Raw genomic sequence first — 26,036 nt, 5'->3', positions numbered from 1 at the left:
TAATATCTTTTTTTTTTTTGGTATTTTTCCGAAGCTGGAAACGGGGAGAGACAGTCAGACAGACTCCCGCATGCGCCCGACCAGGATCCACCCGGCACGCCCACCAGGGGCAACGCTCTGCCCACCAGGGGGCGATGCTCTGCCCCTCTGGGGCGTCGCTCTGTCGCGACCAGAGCCACTCTAGCGCCTGGGGCAGAGGCCAAGGAGCCATCCCCAGCGCCCGGGCCATCTTTGCTCCAATGGAGCCTTGGCTGCGGGAGGGGAAGAGAGAGACAGAGAGGAAGGAGGGGGGTGGGGTGGAGAAGCAAATGGTGCTTCTCCTATGTGCCCTGGCCAGGAATCGAACCCGGGTCCCCCGCACGCCAGGCCGACGCTCTACCACTGAGCCAACCGGCCAGGGCCAATAATAATATCTTAATGTAGAGCTAAAGTAAAGCCTAAGGAGAGAAAAGAAAATACACAAAGAACCACCTGAATTTTTAGTTTCTTTAAATGCTTTGAATATACTGTGGAAAACTGTTCAAAACCACCTATTTCTTCAGGATGTTGAGTTCCTGGATGAAGTGCCCATGATGCTGAAACCTCTCCCTGCTTGTATCAGGCTCGGCCTGCGGTGTGCGCGCCTGGGGAGGGGCCCGAGTGTGTGCAGCGAGGGGGGGGGGGGGGCTGGCTCCTGACCGGTGCTCCCCCTGCGGTGTGTTCGCGCCTGGGGAGGGGCCAGCTCCTGACCGGTGCTCTGCGCGGCCCCTCCGCACATCTGCCCCACCGTCTCCAGTCACCGTTTTCCTCTGTTTGCCGCTAGTTTCTGTGCTCCTGTCAGTTGAGCCAGGACGGGCACTTCAGTCTCTATAAACCTGCATGTGACCGCCTCGCTTCAGCCTTAACAGCTGACCAGTGTCCTCTTCTACTGTTTTTCAGTCACATTTCTAAGGAAAACATTGACCCAGACCAGCTCTTTGTGTCACTTCTGGTTGTTCTTCAAGTGAACTGGGAAGAGGCTTTCTTGGGTCAGGTGTTAAGTGCGGTAGGGGGTCCGTGGAGGGAGCTGGAGAGCAGCAGGGAAACGGCGAGGACCGCAGGGAAGGGCCAGTCCCCGCAGGGGGCGGGGCAGGGCAGGCCTAGCTGAATGGATATGCCAGCTGATGTTTAATAGAGCGCCGCTGGAGTATTGTAGGAAACGAGCTAGTATGTAGGTGTCAAGATTGGCTGAGCGATCTGCCCTGTTGGTGCTGTGTTTCCTGTTTGCATTGTGACTTAAGTAGCATGTTGTGGCAAAAGGCCACTGTCCTAGAAGTCAGCAGCCTTAGCTTCTAGACCTGATTTTGCTGTTCTGAAAGGGTTCACTTTCTTCATATACAGTTTTTAAAGATCAGTGCAGTGGAGGTTTCTAAGGTACTGTTGATAGCTACAAAACGTGTGACTCAGATTGTACTACACCAGCCCAGGGAGGGGGATTTGCACAGAACGGTCAGAATACAATGCTATAACAAAATCATAAGTCCAGATCAATGTAAAAATATCAGAAATGAGAATGATTGGACCTATGCATTAGAAAAAGATAGGGGAGTTTTGTAGTGAACCAGATTCTCCTCATTTGAACTTATTTTATTAGAAATGGGATGACTTTCATTAACTTATTTAAATAAAGTCAAATATCACAGTCACAAACTTTTTTCCAAACTTTAAGTTGCATGTAGGTAGTATATTATTATTATAAGTATAATATTGAAGTTTGAAGTGTTCTTTATTTTCCAGTTTTTAAAAAAATCATAGTCGGCCCTGGCTGGGTAGTTGAGTTGGTTAGCATCGTCGCGATAAACCAAGATTGCAAGTCCGGCCCTTGGTCAGGGCCACATACGAGACTCAACCAGTGAATGCATAAATAAGGGAAACAACAGACTGATGTTTTTCTCTCCTCCCTCCCTTCTTTCCCCTTCTCTCACATCAACAAATAAAAATAAAAAATAAAAAACTTATAGTTGGATATTCAGAATAGTTAAGTAACATGGTTTTCTTTTACTCTTTAGGTTTTAAGTGCCCTGTATGCTCAAAATTTGTACCCTCAGATGAAATGGATTTACATCTTGTGATGTGTTTAACAAAGCCAAGAATAACCTATAATGGTAAGTCCTGTGCTTTAAAATAATATTTTAAAGTAGAATTACCGTAGATCTTTATGAATTTCATGCTTCGGGGGAACTGTGAAAGGCCAAGAAGGACCGTCTCTGACCCTGGAGGCCCCTGGTCTTTCAGTTACGGCTGGCGCTCTGCCGCCGTTGTTTCCTGACCACGAGCCCTAGATGGTCAAACCTCTAGGAGGGTTTCCAGTGTAGTTTTGGTACATTTTGAAATATACTTGGGGGAAAAAATCAAATAGTTTACTTCGAGCTTTAAATCAGTGCACTAAAGTAAAGGAAAAAAGAGAGCTCTTTTCAAAGTTTCATGAATAGAAGTCACAAACGACAAAAGCATATGAGAAATTTCATATTTCTCAAATGTAAATTTTGGTTTGAAATAGAATATATAGGAAGAGTACCAGTAAACGGTGAAGCCCATTGAAAGATGGACTTCATTCAACAGCTGTCTCTTGAGTACCTCTCAGTATGAAGAACTAGGGTGAAGAACTTGTGAAACAGTGACGCAGACAGAGATGCCCTCTGCAGCCTGGGACCTTCCCGGGTCAGCCAGGGCAGTGGCACTTTTCCTGTCAGCCTGAGGCTTCTCTTCAGACTCAGAGCACTGTTGGGAGAGGTGGGATTTAACGTGGAGACGAGCATGTTACTTTGGCCTTTATAGAAACTGACTTATGACTCTTTCTTCCTCTGATGAGGCAGTACTTTGGCCACACTTTTATGGTGGTGACAGGAGATTACTTTTTCCCATTCATTTTCCAGTGAGTGAGTACAAGTAGCTTTGAGTAAATGTACCTGTTGATTATATCCAAACCCTTTTGTGTTATGAAATTGACTTGGCTACTTTGCATAATCTAGTTGAAATTCAGTTACTTAAGAAATAAAAAGCATTTGTATTTTCTCTCAAATTTGAGGTAAAAGTAATTGGGCTGGTTTCTTATACTTACCTCATTATCTTATCATTGCCCTCTATAATAATTTTGTTTATTACAGGGGTCTTTAAAATAAATATTCTTAGATATTAATAATCTGGACTTGACCTGTAGAAGCACAAGTGTTATTTTCTTTGACCATGTAATGTAGTTGCATACCATCTTAGTTGTCTGTGCCTGTACTTTTTGTGTGATGTATCTAGACTAGAAAATAGACTGTGTGTGTGTCGATGTTGGGCACTTTCTAATATCCTGATTTAACTGTGCTAAAGTCATCGAAGTTTTCTCCTACACCACTTATTTGGTGGTATACTTACTTTAAGGTAGGTAGTCTGAAAATTTTAATTTGTTAAATGTAAACTCTAAACATTCAAAAGAAACAAAAACAGCTTCACAAACATCTTATGTGGTTCTGGAAGTTGTAAAACTCGGACAGTGGCTAACTGGGGGTGAGAGGAGGAGCGCTGGCTCAGGGCAGAGGGGTGGCTGCTGGTCCCGTGCTTCCCGTGACAGGGACATGCCGGCGGGAATTCCCACCCACCCTGCGTTCAAGGGAGAGCGTTGTAGGGAAGAGAAAAGTAATTCCTATACCCTTTTCTGTCTTGGCTGAGACCCCTGTAATAAAAGTTGGGATTAATGAGAAAAACAAACAAAATTGTATTAACACGTATATCCACTCTGTATATGTGAGGCAACCGGGGGAAAGTGAGCAGATATCCGAGGGAGTTTAGAATGTGGGCTTCAGTATCATCTTCAACTAAAGACAAGAAGAAAATGAGGGTAGGGAGGCCAGTTATGGGAGGTTACCATAGAAATTGTAGTAAGCAGGGGTGTGTGTTGATTTTAGTTACCTGCTCTTTTGAGTAAGGTTCTACATTCTGTTGTGAGTTACCCTTCTCTTCTGGAGCAGAGAGGGAGATGCCCTTACAAACGATTTCCTTTATACATTTCCCTTAGAGAAGGTTAATTCCTGTTTTCGGAGCCTCTCTTGTGTCTGCACTTTCTGAATCATCTTAAAATAATCCCTCATTGCCCGAGATATGTGTTTTGGGGTAGCACATTCTGCTTTCCTTGAGCCCCCAAATGCCATCTCTTACCATGAGTGAGTCTGTGTGAGAATTGCTCTCTGTAATGTCTAGTCGAGGCATCTAGGATTATTACGAAGTTCAGAACCAGGTGAGTCAGAGTTTTTGAAATACTCTTTTTAGTCACCTGGTCTCCTCAAACTTCATATTTGAATTCCTAGAAGTTGATTACATCGAGAGATATGCATTTTACTTGTTTTATTTTATTTATTCATTTTAGAAAGGAGAGAGAGAGAGAGAGAGAAAAGAGAGAGAGACAGAGAGAGAGAAGGGGGGAGGAGCAGGAAGCATCAACTCCCATATGTGCCTTGACCAGGCAAGCCCAGGGTTTTGAACCGGCAACCTCAGCATTCCAGGTCGACGCTTTATCCACTGCGCCACCACAGGTCAGGCCTACATTTTACTTGTTAAACAAAATGCAGCTGAATAACTTTGAAGATCTGATTGATTTTATCAGTGATTCAGGAATTAGGCGGCAGCATCCCATCTAGCAGAGGCAAAGGCTATATAAGATGAAAGGCCTTCATAGTAAAAGGGGGCTGGACAGGGAGTTACCAAAGAGCAAACGGGGTCAGGCAAGGTCGTCTTCCTTTTAGGGGAAGGCAGGGGTCTGTCTGGCGGATTACCTCACTAGTGTTGATCAGCTAATTTCACATTGACTGGTTATAGGTTATATTCCTGGGAGAGGCTGAAATTGTAATTAGGCTAAGTATTAAGCCTTGGTTCGCTGACTTGAGGCTTAACAAGGGTGACTATTTTTTATCTTTTTAATGACTTAATAAGAGAATTTTATCCAGCATAGTGATTATTAATTTATACCTTTTGCAGGTATATCTCAGTAGCTACATCTGAAATTTTGAATTTTATTTATTAAATGTATATTTTAACACTGTCAATTAGCAAGGAGAAGTAGATTTGTTTTTTGGGCTGGAAGTATTTATAGTCAAATTTCAGAAGAGGATGAATTGCAGAAATTTGGATATAAGTTGGTAATTTGGAGTTTCATATGCAGACTCACAGAGATGACATTTTAAATGTTGGCTTGGTTTCCAGACTAACCCACCCAACTTTCTTGTTTTAAAAATCTTTATTATCAATATATCCAAACACCCAAGTTGTAGTAACTGATGAAGACAATTGACTGACCAGGTGGAGCTCTCAGCAGAGTTCAGGTAGGAGGCCAAAAGTGATCAGTGGTCAGTGGCAGGCAGTGGTCAGTGTCCTGAGTGCTTGGCCGCTGCAGGTATAATTTTGCAGGATGGGAAAAAATTTCAGAATGCCACAATGAATGTTCATCTATTTAGATTACCCTTAAGTCAGGGCCTGCCTACTTCATATACTTTTTCCTCTTTCATGTACTTCATCGTTTAATTTGTGGACCTAGTAATTTGTTGTGTAGTCTAGGAACATGATAAAACTTTATGAGCATAATTTTCCTTCATTTCCTTCATTCTTGTCTCCTAATATGTTTCAGCACGAACCAACAAATGAGATAAATATTGTTAGCAAATTTTTAGTCTTGATTTTGTTGGTTTTTAAACTTTACTGGTTCATAGCATATTTTGCATTACATAGGGTTCAGTTTTCTTTTCAATGTCAGTGATTGCGAACAGTAAGATCTGCATTTAAGGTATCTTTATTTAGAGTTGGTACTGTTTTGTGTGTGTGTACAGGTACTGGGGAGGAGGTGTCATTTGAAGTCAGTTTATCTTCTGAGAATTCGTTGTAAACTCAGATAGGGGATCAAAGCAGAAGCTTTTCAAAGTCATCAGAAAGAAGTAGACTCTGGGCAGAGTGAGCTCGGACTCTGCTCATGAACATATCTGAAGAAATACAAGGCTGGGCAGAAATAGGGTTACAGCTGTGAGGGTGCGAAACAGTGCTTATTCTTGTATTCTTATTTACTAATTACTATATATTGAGCAAATAAGTTTGTAAACTGACTATGCTCACTTTGTTAAAAATGGCTGCTGCCCACGTGAATGGTGCTGCCAGGTGAAACTGCTAATTAATTACCTTCCTGCTTGGGAAGGGGCTTTGTTATGCTAATGTGCATTGGAGGAAGGGTTTTCCTGCCAAAAAGTTTTAAAAGAAGAGGGAGGCCATTTTGTAGAGAAAGGAGCCAAGATGGCGGGTGCTGAAGGGGAAGCCAGTTTATGCAGAGTTTGTGCAGAGAGAAGGAAATGGGAACCAGAGGTGACTGAGCAGGTGGGGGCCTTTGATTCTAGGAAAACCTGGAAGAGATTCCCCTGGTTGTGGAGCCGGAGAACGTGCATGGGTTTTGGTGCCCATGTGTGTGTTTTTACTCAACAGCCGGTTGCGAGGCTAGAATAAAGGCATGGCCCACCGGTTTTTGGCCCTGCAGTTTCTTTACTATCTGTCTGAATCTGATGGGAACCTGAACCTGCACGTGCATGGCTGTGATGGCGGCAACTACTGCCCATACATTTGGCATAGTTTGCAGCAGGATTCGGATCAGATTGGTGTGAGCCACCCCTACCCTTGAGGGGTGGGGTAGAGGCCTGGCTGTTGTTATGGTTCCCCATGGCTGTCTTTCTGGGGACCGTGGGCTGGCTGACTTTTACATCCCTGCAAAAGGAAACCGAGAGCGCTGTGAAGAGGCTGCTCGAGGCCTGCAAACTGAGCAGCAGAAGGAGTCGGAATGGCCGTGGGAGAAAGAGATGCAGATCCTGGAACTGGAGCAAGCACTGGAAGAAGGAGGCCATGTTTTTGCAGAGTTTGTGCAGAGAGGAGAAGGGAGGAGGTGTGCCGATGGGGAACAGAGGTGAGGGCTCTTGTGAGCTCTGCTGAGACTGGTGGGGCTTTTGATTCTAGGAAAAACCAGAAAAGATTCTCCTGGTTGTGGAACCGGAGAATGTGTCAGTGGGTTTTGGAGTCCTGTGTGTGTTTTTACTCGCCGGCCTGTTGCGAGGCTAGAATAAAGGCATGGCCCACCAGTTTTTGGCTCTGCTGTTTCTTTACTGTCTCTGAATCTGATGGGAACCTGCACATGCATGGCTGTGACGGTGGTGACTACTGGCCATACGTTGTAGTATTTTCCTTACAAACAATTGTAACCCTACTTTTGCCCACCTCTGTATTAAGTCAGTTGAAAGGGAGTTAAAAGGATCCCAGGTTGTGTGCTGCCCCGGGGAGTGTGTGTTACACGCTCACTGGAACCATGGCAGACCGCGGCCAGCATCAGCGCTCTCTCCCGGAGTGCTGCCCGGGGAGTGTGTGTTACACGCTCACTGGAACGATGGCAGACCGTGGCCAGCATCAGCGCTCTCTCCCGGAGTGCTGCCCCGGGGAGTGTGTGTTACACGCTCACTGGAACGATGGCAGACCGCGGCCAGCATCAGCGCTCTCTCCCAGAGTGCTGCCCTGGGGAGTGTGTGTTACACGCTCACTGGAACGATGGCAGACCGCGGCCAGCATCAGCGCTCTCTCCCGGAGTGCTGCCCGGGGGAGTGTGTGTTACACGCTCACTGGAACGATGGCAGACCGTGGCCAGCATCAGCGCTCTCTCCCGGAGTGCTGCCCCGGGGAGTGTGTGTAACACGCTCACTGGAATGATGGCAGACCGCTCACTGGAACGATGGCAGACCGTGGCCAGCATCAGCGCTCTCTCCCGGAGTGCTGCCCCGGGGAGTGTGTGTTACACGCTTACTGGAATTATGGCAGACCGCAGCCAGCATCAGCACTCTCTCCCGGAGTGCTGCCCCGGGGGAGTGTGTGTTACACGCTCACTGGAACGATGGCAGACCGCAGCCAGCATCAGCGCTCTCTCCCGGAGTGCTGCCCCGGGGAGTGTGTGTTACACGCTCACTGGAATGATGGCAGACCGCAGCCAGCATCAGCACTCTCTCCCGGAGTGCTGCCCCGGGGAGTGTGTGTTACACGCTCACTGGAATGATGGCAGACCGCAGCCAGCATCAGCACTCTCTCCCGGAGTGCTGCCCCGGGGGAGTGTGTGTTACACGCTCACTGGAACGATGGCAGACCGCGGCCAGCATCAGCGCTCTCTCCCGGAGTGCTGCCCCGGGGAGTGTGTGTTACACGCTCACTGGAATGATGGCAGACCGCAGCCAGCATCAGCACTCTCTCCCGGAGTGCTGCCCCGGGGAGTGTGTGTTACACGCTCACTGGAATGATGGCAGACCTTGGCCAGCATCAGCGCTCTCTCCTGGAGTGCGCATGCAGCCTCTAGGGACCCGCCCTCCCGGGCTCACTGCAGGGAGGAGCCTGCTTTCTCCCTCTGTAGAGACTGCCTGGCTTTTCAGCCGGTTGTGGTTTTCATTTTAAGTTATAAACTTGCTTTCTCCCTTACATACTACATTTTCTTGGTTTTAAGATCTACCCCAACACACACATTTTAATGGCACCTCTTATAATTGAGGTAAAAAAAACAAAACAAAAACAAGTTGCTCACGGCCACTAAGCAGAATTTTAAATAAGGAAGTAATTATCATATCCTGAGTTTCTGTGAACTTGCCCTTCTCTGGAGGACTTTCCTTATCTGACTTGGTGTCTTTGTTTATTTATTTGCATTGGTGATTTCTGGGTTGAGTTTTAATTTAAATGTGATTCCTGATTGTAGTTTTAAATGACCTCATAAAGGTGACAGCCGTTATGGAGCAGCACTGAAGTGAAGTTAGGTTTCAGTGCTTTAAATTGGTTGTCAAGCCATGCAGTGAAAAATTAGTGCAGCAGAAAGTGTCAAACCCCTTATACTATCCTATGGAAATTTCCAAAGAGATGATGTCCCAGAAGAGGTTGGCAAAACAAAAGAAGAACTATTCTACAACCCACATGGGATTTCTATAGAAAAATAGTTACCTTTTATTAAAAGGGAACTTGTGATGAAAAATTAAAAATAGGTGTGATAGTCAGCAGATGTGATTAGAATTAGCACCCTAAGAACTTTAAAACTATAAATATGTTTATTTTCTCTTTTTCTCCCAAGTGAGAGGAAGGGAGATAGACAGACTCCCACATGCGCCCAGACTGGGATCCTCCTGGCAACTCCTGTCTGGAGCTGATGCTCTACCCATCTGGGTCCATGCTCCCAACTGAGCTGGTTTTAGTGCCTGAGGCAGAGGCTCCGTGGAGCCTCCCTCAGTGCCCAGGCTGATATGCTGGAACGAATCGAGCCATGGCTGTGGGAGCAGAAGAGAGAGATAGGAGGAGGAGGATTGGAGAAGCAGATGGGCGCTTCTCCTGTGTGCCCTGACCAGGAATTGAACCTGGGATTTCTACACGCTGGGCTGATACCACTAGGCAAAGCTGCCAGGGCCTGTTTATTTTCAAATTACTAAAATCATAAAAAGATGAATAAGAAAAAAACCCCTGTTTTTTATAGAGGTAATCAGAAATGGACATAACAAGAAACTTTACTATTGTTAGTCTTATCCATTAATCTTATCTACAGTTACCAGAATTACATACTTATGACACTAAAATCAATTTTGCTGCTTCTGTTAATATAGCTACTCAAAGACACCAATCTGCATTTAAAGTGTTATAAAGAACAACAATACTTTGTACAAAATATGAACTTGGAATTTAGCTTGCTGGGTTCAAATGTCTATTCTGTCACTTAATGGCTATGTAATCTTGGTCTTGGTTTTCTCTCCTATAAACTTAGGGCTAGAAATAATGCCTGTCTTCTAGGGGAGTTATTGTGAGAATCAAATGAGAAATTATGCATAGGTAGTGAGTGCTGAGTAACAAACTCTGTTGTAACTATTAAGAAATGTTACCTTTGACTTCGAGAGGTAAACATATAGTAGGTACCATGTTTAATATGCTAACAAATCTAAAAAAAATTATTTTTTTTTTTGAGGAGGAGAGATAGACTCCCACATGCAACCCAAATGGGATCCACCCAGCAACCCTGTATGGGGCCAATGCTCAAATCAACCAAGTTATTTTTAGCACTTGAGGCTTACACTGGGACCAGCCGAGCTATATTTAGCACCCAGGGCCAATACTTGAACCCATTGAGCCACTGGCTACAGGAGGGGAGAAGGAGGGGGAGAAGCAGATGGTCATATCCATGTGTGCCTGACTAGGACTTGAACCTGGGATGTCCATATGCTAGGCTGATGTTCTGTCCACTGGGCCAAATGGCCAGGGCCCTTAAAAAGTTTTTTGATATTTTATTTTGAAAACCCATAGTTTAATTCCAAATTAGATGTCCAAAAGTCTTACACAGCAGTAATAGTTCTGTAAAATATGGGAAGATGGGAGATGGGAGGATAATATGACAATTTCAGGCTGCAGTTTAATTAAAAAAATGTCCTACTTTTTATAAGCAACACAGTGACTTACCTACACAGCTGAAATCTGAAGTCTAAATATGATGATAGACAGATTGCTTAATCTTTATAGAAGCATAGATCCTTTCATATTCTGTACAGAAATAGAAATACTGTAAAAAGCTAACTATACATAGATAAATGTTTATCTTGAGATACAGTTTTTCCTGTGGCTTATTATAAAAGAAGATACATAGAATAGAAATTGAAATTTAGAGGGAAGTTCCGATCGATCTCTAAAACATTAAGTAGGTTTCAGATTTCATTAATAAAATTTAAGGAGAAAGATGACTTCTTTTTTCTTTTAGATTTTAATTATTGATTTTAGAAGAAGGGAGAGAGAGAGAAAGAAACATCTGTTTTTTATTTCACTTATTTATGCATTCATTGGTTGATTCTTGTATGTGCCCTGACCAGGGATTGAACCTGCAGCCTTGGCGTATGACAATGATGCTCGAACCAACTAAGCTACCTGGCCAGGGCTGACATCTTTTTTTCTTTATTTACTGATTCTTAAGTTGTCTCATCATTTCATAGTTTTTACTTTTTTTGTGTTCTCCTTAAGAAATAATAAGAAATAATACAGAGACCTTAAAGAGGCTTTTGGAGTGCAAGAAATTAAGTGAACTATTTTTGCTATCCTCAAAGGGAAAAGGATTCCCCCCCTTACAGTTCTTAGTTTGGTTAGGAGATGGTATGGACTAACTCATTTTAAAGAAATTCTACTACAGATATTAATAAAATGCATTTTTAAATGTATCTCATTTGTATGGTTTCTCTATGTAAGAAAGCTGGGACAGCCCACATCTGTCAACAGTTTTGCCCGTTCACAAAGTCTATAGTAAAAAATAAATTAGTTTTTTCAGACATTTAGTCTAGACCTTGAAAGGATTAATAACATTGGGAGAGAAATGGAGGGTGTGTTTAGAAATAACAATGAGGCAAGTATAATTTGGGTAAGGGAGAATGATAAAAGAATTGAAGGTGAAAAGGTAAATTAGGTATAGAGAAGGTTTTTAATAAATTATTTGGGACTTGGATTCATCTTGCACTTGCATGCAGAAATGTTTGTAAGGGAAAGGATTTCTTTGCAGGCCAGCTAGGAGACCAGTATGGTATTTGAAGTGGGAAGTGGTTCCGTGATGTGCTGGGAGGAGAAAGACACATCACACAGAGGCTTAGGAAGAACTGGTTAGTGACTGCTGGAATCGGGGAGAGTGACCTGAGGGTTGGCAGTAGGGTGGCTCACTTTATGGTAAAGGGAGTGTATGAGAGCACCTACCTGCTCTATACAGTATGCCGGCGATGTTGATCTTTGCAGATAGGAAAATATGCAATGTGATTTTTTAAGGGTTTTTTCCCAAAGAGATTTTGCAGAGAAGCACTGAATATTGTGTTGAGTTCAATAAAGATTTAGAGAGGAATTAAAAAAAAATGCTTGTGAATGTTTTTTCAGTGACCATTTATTACCTGTAAAACTTTTGTTTAAATGCCTTTTCCACCCCTCTGGAAGTCGCTTCAGCTGTGATCATTCAGAGCTGTCCTGGATTTGCCTCAGAGAATGCCTTCGGAAGTGTGTTCCCAGCCACTGAGGCGTGTGGTTTTGGGGTGGGCTCTGCCTCTTGGGGACTTGTATTTAACTCTTAACATTTAACAGGGGTTCTCTGTGTTCTTCTCATGTCACTCTTGTTCACTCTCCTCTCGCCACTCCCTCTGCCTCTGTCTGCAGCTCTCGGATATTCCAAAGTCTATTGGACCTAACATTTTATGTTATAAAGATTGCATGGGCATTATATTGCTTCTCTTTCAAAATCCGTAGTTTTCTTACAGTCTCAACACAGTATTATCTATTTAGCTTTAAATTTCACTTATACATGTACTGCTCACTGCTATTTTTTATCTCTTTCTGTATGTTGAGATTTTTCTTTTAGTTTCCTTTTATTGGATGTTATACTTAATGAGCTATTGGATACTCAAAGGCTTTTGTTTGTTTTCATGAATAAATATTATCTTGGCTGAACATAGAGGACATTTGTATTTCAGTTACTTTTTTCCCCTATAAGTCTGTAAAACTGTTCTACTCTCTAACTCCCATTGTTATAGATGAGAAGTCTTGACCGGATCTCATTCATTCAATCATTCATTTAAAGTTACCTGTTTTTTCCATTTGGAAGCTTATAGGTTGATTCCTTTTTTGAAGATTAGAAATTCTATTTTTTCTCAGCATATCTATTTACATGTTTATCCACCCTATTCCCATCTCTTATTAGTCTTGCTTGAGACTTCATGAATCCTTTCAGCGTAAAACTCGAAATCTTTAGTTGGTTCAGGGATTATTTTCTTCTAATATTTTTTCCCCTTTTTGTGAGCGAGAGTCAGAGGGTGAGAGATGAGAAACATCAGCTTGTAGGTGTGTCACTTTACTTGTTCATTGGTTGCCTCTCATACGTGCCTTGACCAGGGGGCTCAAGCCAACCCAGTGACCTCTTGCTCAAGCCAGTGACCATGGGGTCAAACAGTTGACCATGTCTATGATCCTTCGCTCAAGCCAGTGACCTTGGGATTTTGAACCTAGGACATCAGCATCCCAGGTCGACACTTGAGCCACTGCGCCACACTGGTCAGGTTCTTCTAGTATTTCTTTAATTATTATTTCTCTGTTCCTTTTTCTCTTTTTGCACCTCCTGTAGTTTTAATGTTGGAGCTCCTGGATTTGTACTTTGTGTCTTATGGTGTCTTACAGTTTGGGTTTTTTTTAATTACTTATATGACATTTATTCTAGATTACTAATTTAGATCTCTGCAATGGCCTTTCATTTTACCTTTCTCTGAAAAATTGAAAATGATACATTTTGATTCTAGGAACTTTTACTTACAGTCATTGCTTCCTCCCTCCCATTTATTGTAACATCATAGTAGATGTCTGTTTTAATTTTTCAGCTTGGTTTACTTTCCTTCAGACTGCTGTGTGTACTTAGCTTATGACCTTTCTCTGTTACATGTTCGCAGTTGTTGAATCTCTCAACATACATGCAGATCATACTGTGATTTTTTTCTCAAATAGAAGATGGAATGCAAGATTATTTCTTATGAGCCCCAGCGGTCATTAGCTTGGCACAAACTCAGGATTTTGGGGACACAGGGGGCGGTATGAGGAAGAAAGTCTCCCTGTTCTGGGGCGCAGGGAGGGTTCTGTCCTCAGCCCTAGTCGGAAGCTTCTGTCCTGGACTTTCCGTGTTGGAGCAGCCTCTTCCTGGGGGTTCCCTCCGGTCCTCCCGAGTTCCAGGGTATGGAGACTTTGAGCAAGCCCGTTTGAAAGAAAGAAACCTCTTTCCAAATTACTCTGTTTTTCTTCTCCTTCAGTTATAGTAAAAAAAAGACCCATTTCCCACTTGCACTTTCTTGATTTTCATGTGGTTTTGTTAGATGGGATTTCAGATGAATCTGAATTCAGAGTCTCCAGGATACAGCTGTTAGTGATGGTAGTTTTAGTAATTTAGTAGCAGGATCAGAGTATGAAGAAAGATGTCGTGGTTGTTAATGTTACTGTGGGGTGGTGGGCAATGAGGGACAGTCACGTGGGGAGCCCAGACCCGGGAATTTTGGCTAGGGCCACCCACAACCAAGTGCGCCAAAAGAAACTTCCCAGAGGTCCTTGGGAAAAGAGCGACTGTCGGTCAGCCAGTGAGATTTCACCTGTCATATTAGCTCACCCACCCTAGAGGACCCCTTTAAATATCCCTCATGTGGTTTAATCCGTGCAACTCCTCTGGCCTCTGTCCCCCGGGACCAGAGGACCTCGTCGGGTGGGATGCGCTGCACTAAATAAAGCGCTTGCTATTCCACACTTCGTGGCTACAGCCCCTTCCTTCTTGGCGGGGAAAAATACCTTACAGTTACATGACTTAATGTCGGAGCTACTGTCTCAGGTTCTTGATTGTTTCCAGATAAACCTGAGTTTCACACTTTGCTTTATTATCTCAGCAGTGGCCATTGTAAATATCTTTCCTGTGCATATATACTTTCAATATTTTATCCACACATACTAACCAGCCTATAATAATTTGTTGGAAACTTGGCAGGTATTCAGAGCTCTCTGGTTGGTTGGCTGATGGGAAGCTGCTGGATGAAGACTTAATACACTAATACCCTAGCTGAGTCAGCGGACTGCAAACAAAAGGCCAAATCACTGAAGCAGCGACCCACTGGCTTTTGGGCGATTTCTGTGTCCTTTGGCTCTTCATTTGTTGTTTCGTGTTTTCTCTAGTCTCCTGAGACCTTTTGTTGTAAAGTAGCATACCTTAATTCCACAGGTTATGTAGAAACATTAAGGCAGGATACAGAAGTATTTTAAGAGGAGATTTATTAATAAGCCAGCTGCATATGACTTACATGGGGTATAGCTGACCGAAATCATGTGTGTCCAAAATAGCCCTGAAGCTAGTTATATAGACTTGATCACATACAGGTTGGGGGAAAAGGAGGGGAACATGACACGATAATCAGTCATTAACAAGCTTATAACCTTTGTCTGTTGGATCTATAAAAAACATTCCTACATATTAAAACTTACAAGGTAACACAATAGTGGTGTCATTTTACATATCAAAGACATTCACAAATCTTTTAGTGTCTACCTCCCATTCTTTTGTCTAGAGGTATATGTTACTCTCAGGATTCCAGGAAGGGAGGAAGAGTTAAATTCAGTGTAGGATATGTAAATATTGTCCCTTACCGAAAGGGAAAGGAAGTTCTTCAGATAACCTTTATTCTTTTAATGCCTGACTTTTCCTCTTTAAAATTGCGTTGCCACTACTAAGTTTTATAGTTCTTTGGTACTTTACCACACTTTTGCTTCATTAGCTGTTCAAAAACTATTTATTGAGCATTACCTGTGTGTAAAACACTGTGCTACTGTCTGGAATAAGAAAAACCTACTAGCTTCCCTGATCTCTTAGAATCTACTGTTGTTTGTTGCAAAATATTGGCAACATTTGGCTCACAGACACATTTTTGTTTGACTTACACAGTATCAAAAATGTTTTAGAGTAGGCCCTGGCGGGTTGGCTCAGCGGTAGAGCGTCAGCCTGGCGTGCGGGGGACCCGGGTTCGATTCCCGGCCAGGGCACATAGGAGAAGCGCCCATTTGCTTCTCCACCCCCACGCCCCTCCTTCCTCTCTGTCTCTCTCTTCCCCTCCTGCAGCCAAGGCTCCATTGGAGCAAGGATGGCCCGGGCGCTGGGGATGGCTCCTTGGCCTCTGCCCCAGGCACTAGAGTGGCTCTGGTCGGGGCAGAGCGACGCCCCGAAGGGGCAGAGCATCGCCCCCTGGTGGGCAGAGCGTAGCCCCTGGTGGGCGTGCTGGGTGGATCCCAGTCGAGTGCATGTGGGAGTCTGTCTGACTGTCTCTTCCTTTTTCCAGCTTCAGAAAAATACAAAAAAAAAAAAAGTTTTAGAGTCAATGTTTTGGAAGTGAGAAATTTCACCTAAAAACCTAACTTTGCAGCTAGCTCCTTTAAATATTTAATCCCCTTTTAATAAGACTGTGTGTACAGCCTGACCAGGCGGTGGCGCAGTGGATAGAGCATCGGACTGGGATGTGGAGGACCCAGGTTTGAGACCCCAAGGTCGCTGGCTTGAGCAAGGGGTTACTCGGTCTGCTGTAGCCCCACGGTCAAGGCACATATGAGAAAGCAATCAATGAACAACTAAGGTGTCTGTCTGTCCCTATCTATTTCTCTCTCTGTCTCTCTCTCTGTTTCTGTAAAAAAAAAAAAAAAAAGACTGCATGTACCAATTTGCCACGGTTGCCTATTAATCCCTATAACTAAGACCAGACTTGGTTGACATGTAAGGCCACTGCTGTGCTGTTGTCAGTGAAACAGTTTTTCAGGGATGAGCTACTTCTTGAATGTTTTCTGGCAGTCCCTTTGTTCAGGCAGTTGAGTTTGTGCCCCATGAACAATATTTGTCCTTAAGCCTGTCAGCTTCCTTATGGACCAGGTGGAAGCAGAGGGGAAGACCTTGCACTTGAGCCTCATTCAACAAAAGCAATAGACATACACATTGCAGTGCTCCTCAGATTTATTCTACTAAATGATAGAATCCTGGTTCACAAATCTGATGATAGTTCTGATATAACATGGTGTGCATTGTGGCAATTTTCAGTTCACTTCAGTAATGCAATAGGTAAGTTTTTTTATATTCACCTAACAGAACCTTTTAAGTATTCTCACATTCATTGGCTCTTTTATTTTAATCACCAATATTATAGACCAAGTCATGTGGAAAATGAGGCTCCAAGAGGTTTGTGCAAAATTCAAGCCTGTTAAGACTGCCTTTCATTTGCATTATCTTATTGCATGTTCACAGCCATCTTGCAGGGCAGGTGGAGCCTGCAGGTTTTGTCATTTGTTTAGATTGGAGAAAGCAAACTCAGAAGGCGAGTTCTTTCTTGCCAGTGATCACATAATTAGTCTTCATAATAAACCTGCTCCTTGCTGGGTACAGTGCCCAACATGGAACAGCGGTCCTTCATTCTGCCCACTGCCGTACGAGGTGGTTCTTGTTATCCCCATTATATTCCTAAAGAAGGTGGAAAGTTGGAATTTCAATCTGGAACGATTTAGAAGGAACCTGTTTTCTTTCTTTTCCTTTCCTTTCCACTTCCGTTGTCCAGATTGCTTGGTTCCTTTTATATTGCCATTAAGAGCCTATGTTCAGTTTTTTTGTTTTTAACTGCTGTTTTTCTCTGCAGGGATCCAAAAAAATTGACCTGAAACTTTAGTTTAAAGTATATTTTATTTTTGTGTCTATTCAGCAGTTTCAAAATATTTTTTTTTCCTTTTTAATGTGGACAACTCATTAAGAAAATACTTGTAGGGTTTGGCTCATCAGGGTATGCAGTGGTTTTAAATTTTGGTTTATTAGTGATTTGTGACAAAGATGGCATGTGGGAAAGTTCATTTGATTTGATGATTAGGGAGTTATTTGGTAATGTCATCATTTCTTAGGTGATTTGTATGACATTTTGCAGCTTGTTAGGTACCTAATTTTGTAAGATAATCTGGAGCTAGCTCCTTAGGTAAGTTAGGAAAGCTAAATATATAAGTATAGGGGGTCCTCAGGTTATGACACAGTTTCTTTCCTGCAACAGGGATATAACCCAAATGTTGGTGTAAGTTGAAACACTCCCTAGCCCAGTGGTTCTCAAACTTTTTGAAGTTGGGGCACATTTAAAATCCTACAAATAATTGAAGGTGCACTATATACAAATTTCTGAGAAATATGTTATAATAAGTCAAATATTAAAGAAGAGAATATAAAGTCCAAGCGTGCTTTTATGGTAATTAAAAAAATAAATATGACAAAATTAAATTTATTCTGACATTAAAAACATTTTTATGTTACATTTTTTGAGTTATACTTTTTAGAATTTGTAAAATGGGTTAAAAAAATAAAAATTAATAAAAAAGTTATTTTTATATATATATGTAGATACATTCTTAGTAAAATTTAGCAAATTCGGCAGGTCCTGGCACAAATGTGTTAAGTTTTTTCATTCTTGTGTTTATGAGAACCATGAGTGCAGAAAACCCCCACCATACATATCATCTTAACTTTATACCAGGGATCCCCAAACTTTTTACACAGGGGGCCAGTTCACTGTCCCTCAGACCATTGGAGGGCCAGACTATAAAAAAACTATGAACAAATTCCTATGCACACTGCACATATCTTATTTTAAAGTAAAAAAAAAAAAGGGAAAAAACGGGAACAAATACAATATTTAAAATAAAGAACAAGTAAATTTGAATCAACAAACTGACCAATATTTCAATGGGAACTATATGCTCCTCTCACTGACCACCAATGAAAGAGGTGCCCTTCCAGAAGGGCGGCGGGGGCCGGATAAATGGCCTCAGGGGGACGCATGTGGCCCGCGGGCCGTAGTTTGGGGACCCCTGCTTTATACCAAAGGATAGAAGAAACTTGCCTACAGTCTTTTGGGGAATATGGGGGTAGTGTGACAGTCCAGCACCACAGCTTAACAGCCTTTTGCAACCTAATCAGGCAAGTGAGGTGGGGGGTTGGGCAGATTGTCAGTTTACAGCCAATTCCCCACACCTTTGTCCCCCAAAAATCTAAACTCCAAAAACCCTGTTGGTTTTTTGGTCCCCAACAGGGACATATTTCTCTGGAATACCATAGGGCGCACCTGGAAATCTTCTAGGGCACACCAGTGTTCCCTGGCGCACACTTTGAGAACCACTGCCCTAGCCTAACAAACGAAACACTTGAATTTTTAACAGTCCAAAATGGTGAAGGTGAGCATCCTGGGGGAACCGACTCCCTCTCTCAGGGCCCGCGTTACTGCATGTTCGTCCACCGCATGCAACCAAACTAGTTCACCCACGTAGTCCATAAGTACAGTGCTAATGGCGTAAGCCGAAACTCGCATGTCTCAATTTTTTTTAAGTTTTTATGGTAGTGAGTGTTGTAAACTTGAAACATCATTATGCTGAGACTGTCATAACCCAAGGACCCCCTGTATGAAGTGTTCCTTTTGTATATTTAACCTTTCGTTTGGATTTCATTTTATTTTACTTACATTTTTCTTGAAGAAGGTACCAACTGTCAATTTTCAAAATATTCCCAAGAGTACACATATTTTCTTAAAAGTAGTCAGAAGAGTCACAAGTTCTAGCGCGTTTTGAGGACTTAGTCTTGCAGTTTCTAACAGTGCAGGTGAGAGTGGCGGTTTGGTCCGTTCTCGGTCCCATGGGAACAGAGGCGCGGAGGCACCGGTCCCCGCGGCACCCAGGCAGGGGAGGCTGGCACGCTCCTGGAACCAGAACAAGTTTCTTAAAGAGTTATAAAAGCTGACGCTGACTAGGAGCTCTGAGTTTTAGACAGTTTAATAAAAGCTGTTCCCATGTTCTTACTGATACATTTGTCTTGCAGTAAAAATGGCAACTTCCCTTTGTTAAAATATTTCTCATTCTTCTGAGTGTATTTGAGTACAGAAGCAGCTCATGGGTCTATAATCTAGGATAATAATAATGTTAACTTTTTAAAGTCCATTAGAGAAAGTATTCAGTAATAACCCTTGTGAGTCCCGATTTTTCATACTTTTAGTAATTGCTTCTTACTAATGTTGTGAATTTTTTTAATTCTTGATTTTTCTAGGGATTATTTCACATTTCAGCTGCTTTTGTTTTCTACTGCTATCATTGAGGGTTCAAGAACAAAAAATAAGTCTTCAGGTAAAATGCCTGACCCATAACAGTGCTTGGCATTGTATTTTTCTGAAAAGATCATATACTTGTTTGGATGCTTGATCTGAAAATAGAGTTATGATGATTATGACATTTGCGCATGGAGTTTTCTTGGCTGCCTCTAACAAATTTATTTTTTTGTTTTGTTTTTCTTTTTTTCCCAAAAGGATTTTGGCTGTCTGCTTTTTTTTCCATGTGTCTTGATCTGCAGTAACTATATGAATATGTGCTTGTACTTGCTAAATATTTTAATTTTGCATATTTGGCTGCTTGACTTTTAAGTAATTTTTTGGGGCAATGCAAATTAAGAGCTTTGAGGCTACAAGTGAAATTGAGGCTATCAATTTACAGAAGTTTTTAATTAGTTTATAAATGTATGTTCCTTATCTACTATATATTTTAAGGTTTTGTAATTTACTAAAATTAAGTTGAATTTAAAATGTAGTTCCTCAGTTGCACTGGCCACATTTCAGGTGCTCCTTTGGGGCCGTGTGTGGCTTGTAGCTGCTATTCTGGGCAGCATAGATGAAAGACTGTTTCTGTCATCGTGCAGAGTTCTGTTGAGCAGGGCTGTTTTCCTGTCCAGTGGAAGTTAGCAGAAGCATGGAAGCTTGTCTCTGATACCTGTTTTTGTAACAGTTTCTAAGAGCTCCTGAACAGGAAGCAGAGAACCCAGTCTTGAGCTGCTTCCTCTAGCTAGGATAGCCGTCCCCATCTTGAGTATTTCAAACTCAAAGTTGCTTCAATATTTATGCAGTTTCAGAGTGAAATTATTTCTTAAAGCAAAATTCAAGAAGTAGTAAAAAGGCCAGCCAACCACTTAGCCTAAATTTGAATTCTGACCCCAGTACTTAACTAGTTTCATAACTTCTGGTAAGTTACTTTTAATTCTTTGAGCCTCAATTTGCTTATCTGTAATATGGCAGTGACATTAGTTACCTCATAACATTTAAAAAATTTAAACGACTTAAAGACCTAAAAGCATGCAACAGTGTGGACATTTATAATATACTTTTAAATACAGAATGAAACCAAAACATTTAAATTAATTAGGCAGTGTCATTTGATTGTAGCTGTTCCCAGCTGATGATTATAATAGGTCTCTAGAAATGGCTAGGTCAGGAATATTCTGTAGAAGTTTCTGCTGTCTAAGGGATTATTTAGGATATTAAGTAAAGTTGAAACAACTAGAATACCAGAATGAGAAGAAATAGAAAAATGGTCAACTTTGTTTTTGGAGAAGTCAATTAAGTACTTTCTGATAATAAAAAATAATATTATGTATAGTGTTTTTGTAACAAAGTTTTTCACATAATTCTTTAAAATTTTATCTTCATAATATTTGAGTGCCTTTATTATACTTATTTTTAGAGAAGAGTAAAAGGAAACTCAAGGTTGACCAACATTTTGGGGTTGCCTAGCTAATCAACAGTGAGAATGGAAATTTATATTCGTTTCAATTTTAAGTTTTATGCTCTTTCTACTCTTATATGCTGTTCCCTTGGCAGTTGTATTTCTCAGACAGGTGTCTCTTTGAGAGTGTCTAGGGAGACGCCCTGCCATGTGTAATTTGTTTTCCCTATGTTGAGACAGTGCATACCCAAATGATTCTGGTGCCCACCTCTGGCTAAAAATTATTCTCTCTTCCAGGTTAACTTTTTCTTTTCCTGTTTCAGTACATCTAAATTAATACATAGACCATGTGAATGAGACAAAGATTGAGGTTGATAAGTGATACACTGATTCAACTTTTCTTGTTCCAGAAATTTAGGCAGATCATCAACACTTGAAAAAAGCAGTGCAGCGTAGTGTCCGTTCCCAGCCTTGAGTGTGTCTCCGTTTGATCAGTGCCGGTGGGGAGGGAGACCCGGACTAGCCACTCTGGTAGTTACCTCTGGTAGTGTGCCCCTTTCCGCTTTCCCGGTACCAGTTGTGGCTGGTTAGTAGTCTCTCAATTGTATCCAGGTCCTGAAGCGTTGACTCCTTATTGCCTCTAGGTAATGTCTTCATGAATGTTTTCAGTAGATTGCCTGAAGATTTCTAATAATCTCTCCTCAGCTGTGTTGAGGATGCGTCAGTGTCTGGGTTTAGTGTTATTTCCAGACCATGTTCAACTCTGAATGTATCACAGTACTAAGCTCAAAACTGAGTGACAAGACAGTGTCATGGTGGGGTTGGAGAGGGGCAGACTCCAGTAAGCCCTCAGGCAGGTAGCAATCACACTGCATAGTGAAATTTCAAAAATGAAAAATATTTTCAAAAATACAGACATTCTGTTGGAAAGAAGACTATTTTTCCCTTAAGTGAGAAGTGAGGAGGCAGAGAGACAGACTCCTGCATGCACCCCACCCGCAGGGTATTCACCCTCCCTACAGGGCAATGCTCTGCCCATCTGGGCGTTGCTCCATTGCTTGGCAACCAAGCTGTTTTAGCACCTGAAGTGAGGCATGGAGCTATCCATCCTCAGTGCCCAAGCCCAGCTTGCTCCAATGGAGCCATAGCTGCAAGAAGGGAAGAGAGAGTTAGAGAGAGAGAAGGGACAGGAGGAAGGGTGGAGAAGCAGATGGGCGCTTCTCCTGTGTGCCCTGACCCGGAATCAAACCTGGGACACCCACATGCCAGGCCAACGCTCTACCACTAAGCCACCAGTCAGAAGACTTTCAGTTTTGAAAAATTAAGCCTTTTCTCTTTGAGGCAGTAACTGAGGTTTTGCAGTGAACGTGAACTATCATTTAACTCATAGTTACTTATCAAAGTGCAGTGGAGTGGGGACAATATACTGTTAACATTGGCTTTTTATTTTCTGAGCAGATATATTTCACTGGAAACTATTTACAGTGGATATTGGGCTACTTCTGTGTTGAAACTAATGTGTTTGGTAGGTTCTTGTATATATTTGTACCTTAACATAGAAAATACAGTTCTGATTATTTTTCATTACTAAGATTTAGGAAGCTTATGATTAGTATGACTGACTTTAATATGGCATTCTAGATTAAACTAAAAAGATTTTTTAAATTTAGTACTTAGGAAGTAAAACATCACATTCTTTTATTTTCAGAATTTACTGTTAAAGTCGATATCATTGTTAATTATATGCAGATTGGATTTATCTTTGTTGTACTGTAAATAAATTTTCCTAATAAACAAAACCAAACCTTTTAAGCTATTAAAGTTTTCCCAACTTAAAAATTTTTAAAAGCTTATTGCAATAAAGGAATGAGACTTGATAGTCATAAGTCAACGTAAAACTAGCGCAAGACAGTTATTTTTCTGTGAACAGTGAGTTCAGAAGCTTGTGCTTAGATTTTTGCTTATATTCATTTGCTGTTGAGAAGCTATTACATAGACTTATATGGCAAAAGCTGATCCATCTCGTTTTAAAATTTATGATATTTGAGATTTTATCTTTCATTTGAGACTTAAATCTAGATGTTAATGTGTATCCAAATGTAGAAAACGTGATACCCTATTCTGTTAATTCTAAGACATGCTTTCTCATACTTTGAAAAATGAGATGCATTTTATAATTGATTTTGCATCATAGTTTAATGGAGGTTTTTTTTCTTAACTTGGTGATGTATAAAACTAATGGATAATAATCACTGATGTTTTAGGCTTATAAATAGTGATTTTTTAAAAAGTTTATAATGTATATCTTTGTGGGGAAAAATATCTTAAGTGCTGAGAATACGCCATATTTTTTGGAATTACAGACATTTAGCATTTCCTTCAGATTCTTTTCTTTTTGTTCTCCCTACTATCATCCTAGTGTCAAATCGAAACTAGTTAGTAATGAGTTTGATGTTCTTTATTCACCGGAAACAAGTCCAGGGATTAGGGGTGTACGTAGCCTAACTAGCACTTCCTGAAGGATTTTGGGCAAAGTGACTTTTATAAAGTATTAGAAGAGACAGTAAGAAATGGCATGATTAGCTAGGAAGTCAGCTAGCTGGTCTTGTTTTCTAGAATAAGGTAAACTTCTAAAACTGAGTTGAAGGACTGTGATTGATGTTAGGTTTCCTTGACAGCGAGGTGTTCCCCATCTGTGCAGGGTGATTTAGTTTTAGATTTGTGACATGGGCAGGTCCCCTAGGGTGGCCTCCATTTTGTGGATCCCATCTACCAATCAACTTAACCACTAGTCAGGTACTTTATATTCCCACTCTCTGTGGAAAGCTGTCAAGAATTAAAGAAAGAGAAATGGAGATCAAGAGGAGGAGGCAAGACTTGGGATTGAGGGTGGGGCCTCCAGGGTTAGAGGAGAGACAAGTGGGGGAAGACACTTGAGGGGGACATTAATAAGCAGTATATTTTCTTTACCCAGCTATACTTACCTAGAAATCTTTTCCTGCTTAAGTCTGTGGTTGTGGCAGATTAGCTTGTGAGCTACTCAGTAAACTAAAATCACCGCAGCCCTATTCTAGCTTTCCAAAAGCACAAACCCTTCTTGCCAAGGGCTCTTGTTCTCTTTGGAAGTGGCTGTCACCCTCCAGCCTGCCAAGTAAGTCATCCGCTGGTGCCTCCGTGTTTCCTCTTCATGTGCTGTCTCGAAGTGAGGAACTTGAAGGGGAACTACTTATAGGGTGTGTTTTTTTACAAGGAATTATTATAGTTATGCCCAATTAAGTTTGTTGGGTTTTTGTAGTACAAATACTTACTTTCCGGAAACTTTCTTACCTTACTCTGTCTTCAGCATTTAGGTAGAGATTAGTGTAGTCTTTGCCCTTCAGCTTATTTGATTTTTATTCCCCAAACAGTAATTTATTTATTTATGGTGTAGAATCATATTGCATGTTCCCGCCTTAGCCTTCTGTAAGCTTACTGAGAGTGTGCGCTCAGCTTCTGTCTCTGTAGTCGTGGCGTGGCTAACTCCTCCTGGGGGAAGTCCACAGAGCCTGCCTGGCTGCCCTGCTCGATTTTAGATAAGAGCCCTTTACAAACTAAACATTACCATTAATAAACATTAAACTAAAATTTTAGTATAAAACAAATCGAAAGAATCTTTCCCTTTTCTTTCTTTCTTTCTTTTTTAAAGGAATTGTTGCCTTATAAATGAGTTTTACCCATTAGGGTATTTTGTTAGGGCCCTCTAGAAGCCATTGTCGTTGCTGCCTGGAGTGGATGTAGCATTGTCATGGAAGACAAGTAAGAAGAGTTGTTGTACCCAGTGTCAGAAATCCTCCTATTTAAAAAAAAAAACTTATTTATTTACTTTCTGTGACAGAGAAAGGGACAGATAGGGACAGACAGGCAGGGAGAGAGATGAGAAGCATCAATTCTTCGTTGCAGCACCTTAGTTTTTCATTGATTGCTTTCTTATATGTGCCTTGATGGGGGGGGGGGGGCTCCAGCAGAGCGAGTGACCTCTTGCTCAAGCCAGTGACATTAGGCTCAAGCCAGCAACCCTGTACTCAAGTGGTGAGCCCATGCTCAAGCTGGTGACCTCGGGGTTTCGAACCTGGGTCCTCTGTGTCCCAGACCAACGCTCTATCCACTGCGCCACTGCCCGGTCTGGCCGAAATCCTCATGTTTTTGAAGTCCTTTAGAGAATCTACACAAAAGCTTTGATCTAGCTATCTGCATTTTTGGGGTTAAGCAGGGTTTTTTTTTAAAGCCCTATATTCGGGATGATTTCTCTATAATTTATCTAATTTTGTTATTTTAGAGTTTTAAACATTGTAAGAGTATTTTCATGCCTTTTCGGCCACATTGCACTCTAAACCTCTTAACTGTCTTGAGCACCAAATTAATATTGATTAATAGGAGAAGAAAAATGAATTCCAAATGACACATAACTGACTTATGCTCAAGTTGTATAGTAAAAAGTCCTTTGCAAGTTGGAGGACCCTGCACAACTCCTGCTTAGTGTTCACCTCAAAGAGATGGAAACAGACAGTGTCTGTAAGGAAAGGTTAATGTATTCACTGATTGATGATCAGTATTTCAAATACGGGTGCTGCGTTTTACATATTCTGACAAAATAACACCAGTCCCCGCTCTTTAAAGTAGCGTTCACGTAATCCTTTTCGTTCTGTCCTGAACTCGTTTTGCTTCCCCCCAGAGGATGTCCTGAGTAAAGATGCCGGGGAGTGTGCAATATGCCTGGAGGACCTGCAGCAGGGGGACACGATCGCACGCCTGCCTTGCCTGTGCATCTACCACAAAGGGTGAGTCTGTCCCGCTGACCCAGGGGGTTGGAGTGAAGGTCTTCCTCAGAGTGTCAGTGTAATTAAAACTCCGAAAAACTGAAAAGTTGATCAATTTGACTATATTAAAATTTAAAACTT

The 26,036-nt window shown here is 41.8% G+C and overlaps 1 protein-coding gene across 2 annotated transcripts in view; it reads left to right on the top strand.

Moving 5' to 3' along the window:
• Nucleotides 1-26,036, top strand: part of ZNRF2 (zinc and ring finger 2) — a 76,690-nt gene that overhangs the window by 41,299 nt on the left and 9,355 nt on the right. For both annotated transcript variants that reach the window (XM_066354252.1, XM_066354251.1), the window contains exons 2-3: nucleotides 2,028-2,123; nucleotides 25,811-25,916. In XM_066354252.1, the coding sequence (XP_066210349.1) occupies nucleotides 2,028-2,123; nucleotides 25,811-25,916 (202 nt within the window). The remainder of the gene's footprint in view (nucleotides 1-2,027; nucleotides 2,124-25,810; nucleotides 25,917-26,036) is intronic.

The sequence above is a fragment of the Saccopteryx leptura genome, chromosome 12 (genome assembly GCF_036850995.1).
Source record: "Saccopteryx leptura isolate mSacLep1 chromosome 12, mSacLep1_pri_phased_curated, whole genome shotgun sequence".
Taxonomy (NCBI): domain Eukaryota; kingdom Metazoa; phylum Chordata; class Mammalia; order Chiroptera; family Emballonuridae; genus Saccopteryx; species Saccopteryx leptura.
Note: the sequence above shows the minus strand (reverse complement) of the source record. Positions and strands in the feature narration are given on the sequence as shown.